The sequence below is a fragment of the Oncorhynchus gorbuscha genome, linkage group LG01, assembly GCF_021184085.1.
Source record: "Oncorhynchus gorbuscha isolate QuinsamMale2020 ecotype Even-year linkage group LG01, OgorEven_v1.0, whole genome shotgun sequence".
In the NCBI taxonomy this organism is placed as follows: Eukaryota; Metazoa; Chordata; class Actinopteri; order Salmoniformes; family Salmonidae; genus Oncorhynchus; species Oncorhynchus gorbuscha.
The window spans coordinates 110,089,014-110,099,693 of NC_060173.1; the positions used below are offsets into that span (position 1 = coordinate 110,089,014).

Below are 10,680 nucleotides of genomic sequence, written 5' to 3' on the forward strand. Positions count from 1 at the left end.
AACGAGCTTCAATGCCATACAACACTCCTTCCGTGGCCTCCAACTGCTCTTAAACGCTAGTAAAAACCAAATGCATGCTTTTCAACTGATCGCTGCCTGCACCCGCATGCCCGACTAGCATCACCACACTGGATGGTTCCGACCTTGAATATGTGGACACCTATAAGTACCTAGGTGTCTGGCTAGACTGCAAACTCTCCTTCCAGACCCATATCAAACATCTCCAATCGAAAATCAAATCAAGAGTCGGCTTTCTATTCCGCAACAAAGCCTCCTTCACTCACGCTGCCAAGCTTACCCTAGTAAAACTGACTATCCTACCGATCCTCGACTTCGGCGATGTCATCTACAAAATCGCTTCCAACACTCTACTCAGCAAACTGGATGCAGTTTATCACAGTGCCATCCGTTTTGTCACTAAAGCACCTTATACTACCCACCACTGCGACTTGTATGCTCTAGTCGGCTGGCCTTCGCTACATATTCGTCGCCAGACCCACCGGCTCCAGGTCATCTACAAGGCCATGCTAGGTAAAGCTCCGCCTTATCTCAGTTCACTGGTCACGATGGCAACACCCATCCGTAGCACGTGCTCCAGCAGGTGTATCTCACTGATCATCCCTAAAGCCAACACCTCATTCGGCCACCTTTCGTTCCAGTACTCTGCTGCCTGTGACTGGAACGAATTGCAAAAATCGCTGAAGTTGGAGACTTTTATCTCCCTCACCAACATTCAAACATCAGCACACCAATATCTCTACCTGTACATGATCATCTGATCATTTATCACTCCAGTGTTAATCTGCAATATTGTAATTAATTCCCCTACCTCCTCATGCCTTTTGCACACATTGTATATAGACTCCCCTTTTTTCTACTGTGTTATTGACTTGTTAATTGTTTACTCCGTGTGTAACTCTGTGTTGTCTGTTCACACTGCTATGCTTTATCTTGGCCAGGTCGCAGTTGCAAATGAGAACTTGTTCTCAACTAGCCTACCTGGTTAAATAAAGGTGAAATAAAAAATAAAATAAAAGGAAGGCTAGATACATTAACCTGAGCCCTATGCAACCATATCCTTAACAAGTGAGGATCAATAGAGCATATATTCGTTATAGTTGAAGTTGTACACTACAACACACAAAGTCAAATTTGAACATTCAATTAAAATAGCCAGGGAGTTTACTCCAGAGTCCCGAAACAAAAAAGAAGACAGCACTCCAACTGCAGTCGACCTAGACTAAAAACATAGGAAAGAGAATATACTATCAGCACTATTAGCAGATATGTTATTAAAGCAGATGAGTAATTAAAAAATATTAAAACTATTCAAGAATATACAGCAAATAAGATGTTAAACAGATCCCAACTTACGTTTCTTGACAAGAGGAGTTCTAGGGGGAAAGCATAGATAAAAAAATGTTTTTTTAATGAAATCAGAGAACAAAGCACAGCACTTTGAAAGTTATATCCATGTACAAAATCAATGCACAAGTTCATCTGTCACACAGGATTCAAAACATTTACTTTACATGCTGATTTAATTCAATAAAAGGATCACAATATAATGGATACTTACGTAGAGTCTCCAGAGTCATCAGAGCCGCCAGAAGAGCTTGAGGAAATTGTTCTGCTTCTGTCGGAACCTTAAATATGAAAACATTCATCCTGAACTTTCCTGAACAAAATTCACCTTAAAACAGTGGAAGATTAATTACTTCAATGGATTGCACTACAATATTAGTTGGATATTTTTCATAGCATGTAAACTGGATATCCTGTAAATGAACATAACCTATTGACAAAATTCACAGTATTGTGTGCATTTGAGTAAGATCCCCCCCCACAAGCTATATGATTTTTATCTCCCTCAACCTCCATGATTATGCTTCACATTTTAGTCCTTTAGCAGACACTCTTATCCAGAGCGACTTACAAATTGGTGCATTCACCTTATGAATGTTGGTCTTTGAACTGACCAATGTGACTCGCTTGTTTAGCTGAGAAACATTGCCACTGACTAGCTAAATAGATACATAATTCTCACAATTGTTGAGCAGAAGCACAATTCTCTCAATCCTCACAATTGTTGAGCAGAAGAACATTCTTCTCCAGGGGACTTACTGAGAATTGGGAAAAACAAACATTTCACAATAACTTCCACCTCACCTTTTCAGTAAGGAAAGTTGAGTATAGTTGAGTAGGTTACTGACTGATATGAAATCCTTGGTAAATGATTCACTCCTCTATTGCATACAGCACAACACAGGTCAGTACTCACTTGGACATTGTTTTTCCTTTCCAGCTGTTGGTTCTAGAAGGATAGCGGAAAGATTAACACTATTATAGCTTCAGAATTTCAAAACTGACTAACCTTTCCCTGTGTAAGACTGAAAATGAATGTTAATTCCAATAAACTAAGAGTTAAATGTCAGAATATTTGTGAAATTCAATATAATGATCACTGTATTATTTAGTAGACACTGCAGCAATTGAGTAAAGTAGTTTCAAACCCCTCATGTTGCACTATTATCAACAGGGACATAGTGCTTAAAAGAATAGGTGGGAACTTGCCTTTTCCTTTGCAGTCCCTCATTCTCATGAAGACAAGCACTTGGATAATAGGAGAAAAAGATGTGGCAATTAGTTAATTCCTTCTCTCATCATCATTGGTAATCTAAATCATATCAATCTGTTTCAATCATTTCAATGACAAAACAACATACATGTAACACTATGGTGTTGTGTATTATTGACATTCAAATGTACTGGATGTTTTAAGTTGTTGCCACATTTGTGTGTCTGCTGGTGTCTATAATGGTGAAGAGGGCTTGACGTACCAATCACACTGAAGGCCAATATCAAGACAATGATGATGAGGGAGACCCCTGAGATCAAAGAATAATTGCTCAATTGTGAATACATTTGATTTCATGACACACATCACACTATTAGTGAAGACATTGATGAGACAATTAATCAAGTTTTGTGTTAATTGTGATTAAAACTGATCAGACTCCAGGGGCAGAGGATGACAACATCACTTTTCACAGTGGCCAATAAGAAAAGAGAAAAGAGGCTGCCATATACAACTGGTTTGCTAATAGATTAATAACATATAGAAAGACGTCTAGAACATAACATTTAGATGTAATATTTAGAAACAATAACCTGAATTGGTCCTTGAGAACTGACTTAGATAATAGGAGTACTACTAACCCTGAGTATTCCTGCTGTTGCTAGGAATGCTGTCCCCGTTAGCAGACAGCACCACATCATTGCCACTGTGTTTGACAGTGCATTTGTAGTCGTTCTTCTGTAGGTCTTCAGGGGACACAGTGAGATGGGTTCTCTTCTGATACGTCCCATCCCCGTTAGGCAGGGTCTCTTCATGCACCACATCATCATGGACTTCTACCCCATCTCTTCTCCAAAATATCATGATTGCGTGCGGATAGAAGCCCGTTGCATGGCAGGTCACACGAGAGAAGGGTTCTTTCTGAAGCAAAGTTACCTGCGGTGGGACTGTGGAAAGCAAATATACAAACATCAGGATATTGATCAAATACATACATCTCTATAGTGTTATTTTGTTCTTCAGATGACATTATCTGGCTGTACACTATTCCAGAGGAAGGCTACTGGACAAGTTTGTTTGAAAGATCTAACTGTATGTATACATGTAATTAGAATCTCCAAGACATGGAAATAGTAAACCTACTAAAATTGTGTAAAAACAAACTAAGTCATAATAATAACAACAATACCTGTCCTCTGCAGCAAGCGTCTCCGATTGGAAACATATTTGTTCAGCCATTCATTACATGTGTGGTTTAGATAGTGAATTTTGGCTTTAAGTTTAGGAACATTAGCATCCCACTTTATTTTGGTGATGTGTCCCTGCCGAACAGGTGCAATCCATCTTTCATTCTTCAGATCAAATAACAAGAAGTCCTCTCCTCCATATCCATACTGTTCATGTCCCTCTGTAGCACCAGTTTCCTCAACCCACTCACAGCTGTACATTAACTGCAATGTACGGGCACCTAAAAGGGAACAACATAATAACATCGATCCTTCAATATTCAATGAGTGTTTACGGTTTAGCCATCTATCAAAACATGCTCTGATGACAGCCTACTAACTTGTCTGGTTGAAGCGATCTCTTGCAGTCGCCATGTTGTTTTTGAACACCTTCTCAGTCTCCTTAAGAATTTGTGTATTTCTTCTCCAGAAGTCTGGATCCACGGCTTCTTTTACCCACTCCTGTCGAGCTACCACTTCCTTTGTAGAACTGTCGTAGAAATAAATTGGTTCCTCATCCAGATAAGTAACAGCGCTGAACTCTGGAAGGCCAGTAGATTGTGGGAGCGCTGTGTAGAAATACTTCAGGGAATGGATAGCTAGAAAAAACAAAACAAGCACAGGTATGAATTAATGGATGGAAACAGAAGCAATACTGTTACATAAACACAAACAATTACTTACTGAAATCATGGTAGCACTAGTAACATAACAGTATAATAACCATGGTAGCACTAGTAACATAACAGTATAATAACCATGGTAGCACTAGTAACATAACAGTATAATAACCATGGTAGCACTAGTAACATAACAGTGTAATAAAGCACTAGTAACATAACAGTATAATAACCATGGTAGCACTAGTAACATAACAGTATAATAACCATGGTAGCACGAGTAACATAACAGTATAATAACCATGGTAGCACGAGTAACATAACAGTATAATACTCATGGTAGCACTAGTAACATAACAGTATAATAACCATGGTAGCACTAGTAGCATAACAGTATAATAACCATGGTAGCACTAGTAACATAACAGTATAATAACCATGGTAGCACTAGTAACATAACAGTATAATAACCATGGTAGCACTAGTAACATAACACTATAATACTCATGGTAGCACTAGTAACATAACAGTATAATAACCATGGTAGCACTAGTAGCATAACAGTATAATAACCATGGTAGCACTAGTAACATAACAGTATAATAACCATGGTAGCACTAGTAACATAACAGTATAATAACCATGGTAGCACTAGTAACATAACACTATAATAACCATGGTAGCACTAGTAACATAACACTATAATAACCATGGTAGCACTAGTAACATAACAGTATAATAACCATGGTAGCACTAGTAACATAACAGTATAATAACCATGGTAGCACTAGTAACATAACACTATAATAACCATGGTAGCACTAGTAACACAACACTATAATAACCATGGTAGCACTAGTAACATAACAGTATAATAACCATGGTAGCACTAGTAACATAACAGTATAATAACCATGGTAGCACTAGTAACATAACAGTATAATAACCATGGTAGCACTAGTAACATAACAGTATAATAACCATGGTAGCACTAGTAACATAACAGTGTAATAACCATGGTAGCACTAGTAACATAACAGTATAATAACCATGGTAGCACGAGTAACATAACAGTATAATAACCATGGTAGCACTAGTAACATAACAGTATAATAACCATGGTAGCACTAGTAACATAACAGTATAATAACCATGGTAGCACTAGTAACATAACAGTGTAATAACCATGGTAGCACTAGTAACATAACAGTATAATAACCATGGTAGCACTAGTAACATAACAGTGTAATAACCATGGTAGCACTAGTAACATAACAGTATAATAACCATGGTAGCACTAGTAACATAACAGTATAATAACCATGGTAGCACTAGTAACATAACACTATAATAACCATGGTAGCACTAGTAACATAACACTATAATACTCATGGTAGCACTAGTAGCATAACAGTATAATAACCATGGTAGCACTAGTAACATAACAGTATAATAACCATGGTAGCACTAGTAACATAACACTATAATAACCATGGTAGCACTAGTAGCATAACACTATAATAACCATGGTAGCACTAGTAACATAACAGTATAATAACCATGGTAGCACTAGTAACATAACAGTATAATAACCATGGTAGCACTAGTAACATAACACTATAATAGTCATGGTAGCACTAGTAACATAACAGTATAATAACCATGGTAGCACTAGTAACATAACAGTATAATAACCATGGTAGCACTAGTAACATAACAGTATAATAACCATGGTAGCACTAGTAACATAACAGTATAATAACCATGGTAGCACTAGTAACATAACACTATAATAACCATGGTAGCACTAGTAACATAACAGTATAATAACCATGGTAGCACTAGTAACATAACAGTATAATAACCATGGTAGCACTAGTAACATAGCACTATAATACTCATGGTAGCACTAGTAGCATAACACTATAATACTCATGGTAGCACTAGTAACATAACACTATAATACTCATGGTAGCACTAGTAGCATAACACTATAATACTCATGGTAGCACTAGTAACATAACACTATAATACTCATGGTAGCACTAGTAGCATAACACTATAATACTCATGGTAGCACTAGTAGCATAACAGTGAACAGGCCATTTATGACCTACCTGGTCAACTGTTAAAACCTGGGACATTGATATCCAAGAGGCTTCTCAACAGCTTCTACCCCCAAGCCATAAGACTCTTGAACAGCTAATCAAATGGCTACACAGACTATTTGCATGCCTCCTCTTTTATGCTGCTGCTACTCTCTGTTTATTATCTCTGCATAGTCAATTTAACTCTATCTACATGTACATATTACCTCAATTACCTCGACTAACTGGTGTCCCCGCACATTGTACATTGACCCTGTACCGGTACCTCGTGTATATAGCCTTGCTATTGTTATTTGACTGCTGCTCTATAAATATTTGTTACTTTAATTTATATTTTTAGTTATTAATTTTTTACTGAACGCATATTTTTCTTAAAACTGTATTTTTGGTTAAGGGCTTGTAAGTAAGTACGGTCTATCTATCTATACCTGTTGTATTCGGCGCATGTGACAAATAACATTAGATTTGATCAGGTATACATTGACTGACTCTCTTACACACAATCACTCACACCACTGATACTGCTGCCATACTGTTTATTATAATATTATTTATCGTGCTACAAGTCACTTTCTCCCAATCCCTGCCTACATGTACATATTTACCTCACTACTCCAGTATCCCTGCACATTGTTCATTTGGTATTGGCATTGACCCTGTAGCTGCCTCTTCTATTTATCTCATGTTTTTATGTTCATTTTCCCATTATACCTAGTTTTATATTGAATACTCCTTCTGTTGGGAAGGGCTTACTAGTTAGACGTGTCATGTGACAAATAAAACTTGACCATGAACATTTTTGTGTTTACAAAAACAAATGGAAACAATGGAGGACAACTTTATATTTATTTAGGTATAGTCTAATGGGGTAAGGCAGTTGTACTTACGAGGCATGTGTTCAAGAATCAATGATTAAATACTATTAATTTAAGTGTCTATTAGACTACAGTTCTAGGCGTATTGCACATACCTTGGTATCCTATTTATAGGTCAAATTCTTTTAAATCAATGAGTAGGCTATATATATTACAATATTTTTTTAGGTACCATTTTAGTGAGAAATATATACTTACCTGCGCATGTCATGGGAATACCAATAATGGTCAAATATGAACAATCATATTTGAAACTATTAGAAATAACCTAGTTTTAGCAGTCATTTAAAATCTGAAGTCGATTCAAAACAATCCAATTTCCAGGAAACTAGATGAATAAACATCGGACACACATGATTGGCTGAAAAATCCCGTTGTACACATCCTCACTTATATCCAGGCAGACTGTACTGGTACAGGTTATAAATGAAAGTCACTTCGAGATCACGGACGAGACACAATACGCCATACTGACCCTGAATATAAAAAAAAAGGTTACATTGACTTTTAAACAGTAATATTGTGTTCCGGTAATTTAGTAAGATATGCAGGAGAGGTGATTGTAGCCTAGTGTTAAGAGATGTAGCTACAACAAAAAAGGTGCATTTCTTTAAACAATGATTGTGCTTGCCTTAGCAGTCTAAAGTAGCCTGCTTTGTGTACGCTCCGTGTTTTGCCTCTTAGAAAATATAAATAATGCCAAATCTGTTTCTCTATTTGAACACAAGACGTACAATGAGGTTTTATAATGAAACGGATGTAAACACACGCATAATTACTTATTAAAATCATGTTAGCACTAATAGCATAACAGTGAATATGGTATGCCTTTTGACAACCGAGTCCTACTTTGATATCATGTATGTTTGTTTACAAAAACAAATGGAAACAATGTACCAAAGCCTTGAAATACAGGTATAGCCAATCTGGGTAAAACGGTAACGTTAACTAACTTTATGAAGAATTGTATTCTTCAAGAATCAATTATTATATATAATTAATTGAAATGTCCACTGGGCATAATGGCTAGACCTATTGCACATTCAGTACCTTGGTACCCTAATTATATTCTTTCAAATCAAGTCATAGGTTAAATATTTATATTTGATGTGATATTACCCTCTTAGTGGAAAAAAATGACTCACCTGCGCATGTCATGGGAATCAAATACGTTACCAATAAGGTAGAAATATGAACAATCCTATTTGAAACGGTATACATATTTAAAACAATCAGACATAGCCTAGCAGTAACTTATTGATACCTCTATAGAAGAAAAAACTATCTAAGGGAACGAGATCAACTTTGGACAAACGCGATTGGCTGAAAAATCCCGTTGTACACATCCTCACTTATATCCAGGCAGACTGTACTGGTACAGGTTATAAATGAAAGTCACTTCGAGATCACGGACGAGACACAATACGCCATACTGACCCTGAATATAAAAAAAAAGGTTACATTGACTTTTAAACAGTAATATTGTGGAGGAGAGGTAATTGTAGCCTAGTGAGATTTAGCTACAACAAAAGGTGCATTTCTTTAAACAAGGAGTGTGCTTGCCTTAGCGGTCTAAAGTAGCCTTTGTGTACGCTCTTCATTGGTTTTGCCTCCCAAGAAAATATTGTTTCTCTATTTGGGACAAAACACATATTAACTACGATTACGTTTGTTTATTTTGTATATATCATCATATACCCTTCCCTGGCTGCAGATCCTGATAACCACGGAACTACAACCTACATTATCACATTCAAGTTGAAAAGAAAATCGCGTTGTTGGATGGTTGTTATTTTTACTTTCAAAACGGCGATTGATTTAGGGCTTTAAGTCTAACCAAACAAGGGAAAGGCTCTCACCTGAGTTTGCTGTAGGCAGGTTGAGACACAACCATAATACCAGGATTTGGCATACCATGGTTGGTAGCAACGTTACCCGCGACTGCTGGTGCACGCAGGGTAGGCTCATCTGCACCAAATCCATAAAGTGTAGACCTATTTCCTTTTTTCCTATAGAATAGATTTGGGCGCATAGAAATTTAGCGAATGATCAATACGGGTTTAACACTAGGCAGAGTCTGCCATGTCCATAAACATTCACTCTGTCACGGCCTAGCAAATCCTGCAGGACTTGTTTTTAATCTCTTTTACAAGAAACGAAACACATTTTCCAAATGCTTACTTGAAATTAAACGCGTTTTTCAACTACTTTAATAAAAAAATAAAACATGTTTTCAATTACTTTACTTGAAAGTAATTAATGCAAAATGTTCAAGTAACTTAAATTAATTAAGAGACAGATCCAAATTTACTAGGGGTGGTCCAAAATAGGGGAGGGTTGTCAAAGTTATATATATATATATATATATATATATATATACACACACACACACACTGCTCAAAGAAATAAAGGGAACACTTAAACAACACAATGTAACTCCAAGTCAATCACACTTCTGTGAAATCAAACTGTCCACTTAGGAAGCAACACTGATTGACAATAAATTTCACATGCTGTTGTGCAAATGGCATAGACAACAGGTGGAAATTATAGGCAATTAGCAAGACACCCCCAATAAAGGAGTGGTTCTGCAGGTGGTGACCACAGACCACTTCTCAGTTCCTATGCTTCCTGGCTGATGTTTTGGTCACTTTTGAATGCTGGCGGTGCTTTCACTCTATTGGTAGCATGAGATGGAGTCTACAACCCACACAAGTGGCTCAGGTAGTGCAGCTCATCCAGGATGGCACATCAATGCGAGCTGTGGCAAGAAGGTTTGCTGTGTCTGTCAGCGTAGTGTCCAGAGCATGGAGGTGCTAACAGGAGACAGGCCAGTACATCAGGAGACGTGGATATGGCCGTAGGAGGGCAACAACCCAGCAGCAGGACCGCTACCTCCACCTTTGTGCAAGGAGGAGCACTGCCAGAGCCCTGCAAAATGACCTCCAGCAGGCCACACATGTGCATGTGTCTGCTCAAAAGGTCAGAAACAGACTCCATGAGGGTGGTATGAGGGCCTGACGTCCACAGGTGGGGGTTGTGTATACAATTTCATTTGCCAGAGAACACCAAGATTGGCAAATTCGCCACTAGCGCCCTGTGCTCTTCACAGATGAAAGCAGGTTCACACTGAGCACATGTGACAGACGTAACAGTCTGGAGACGCCGTGGAGAACGTTCTGCTGCCTGCAACATCCTCCAGCATGACCGGTTTGGCGGTGGGTCAGTCATGGTGTGGGGTGGCATTTCTTTGGGGGGGCCGCACAGCCCTCC

At 37.9% G+C, this 10,680-nt stretch overlaps 1 protein-coding gene across 5 annotated transcripts; it reads right to left on the minus strand.

Annotated features, from left to right (window-relative positions):
- Nucleotides 1–1,091: 1,091 nt before the first annotated feature.
- Nucleotides 1,092–9,585, minus strand: LOC124032296 (major histocompatibility complex class I-related gene protein-like). Of its 5 annotated transcripts, none has more exons than XM_046344876.1 (11): nt 9,267–9,585; nt 4,146–4,403; nt 3,768–4,046; nt 3,220–3,525; nt 2,841–2,888; nt 2,575–2,613; nt 2,282–2,314; nt 2,085–2,123; nt 1,580–1,693; nt 1,375–1,394; nt 1,092–1,240 (listed from the first exon to the last, which is right to left on the minus strand). In XM_046344876.1, the coding sequence occupies exons 1-11, from the start codon at nt 9,388–9,390 to the stop codon at nt 1,094–1,096; spliced, it is 1,407 nt and encodes a 468-aa protein (XP_046200832.1). In that variant the 5' UTR covers nt 9,391–9,585; the 3' UTR covers nt 1,092–1,093. The 5 variants fall into 5 exon arrangements, with proteins under 5 accessions (XP_046200832.1, XP_046202082.1, XP_046201303.1 ...); XM_046346126.1 differs by having other exon boundaries at nt 1,580–1,646; nt 9,267–9,582; XM_046345347.1 differs by lacking the exon at nt 9,267–9,585 and adding an exon at nt 8,553–8,711.
- Between the last annotated feature and the right edge of the window lie 1,095 nt (nt 9,586–10,680).

What these genes read in the sequence shown, in the direction of transcription:
- LOC124032296 (XM_046344876.1), bottom strand. Translation starts at nt 9,390, where the DNA reads ATGGATTTGGTGCAGATGAGCCTACCCTGCGTGCACCAGCAGTCGCGG. An exon ending in GATGACTCTGGAGACTCTAC is followed by an intron (nt 1,395 to 1,579) that starts GTAAGTATCCAT and finishes CTTTCCCCCTAG; the next exon opens with AACTCCTCTTGTCAAGAAAC. An exon ending in AACTCCTCTTGTCAAGAAAC is followed by an intron (nt 1,241 to 1,374) that starts GTAAGTTGGGAT and finishes CTATGTTTTTAG; the next exon opens with TCTAGGTCGACTGCAGTTGG.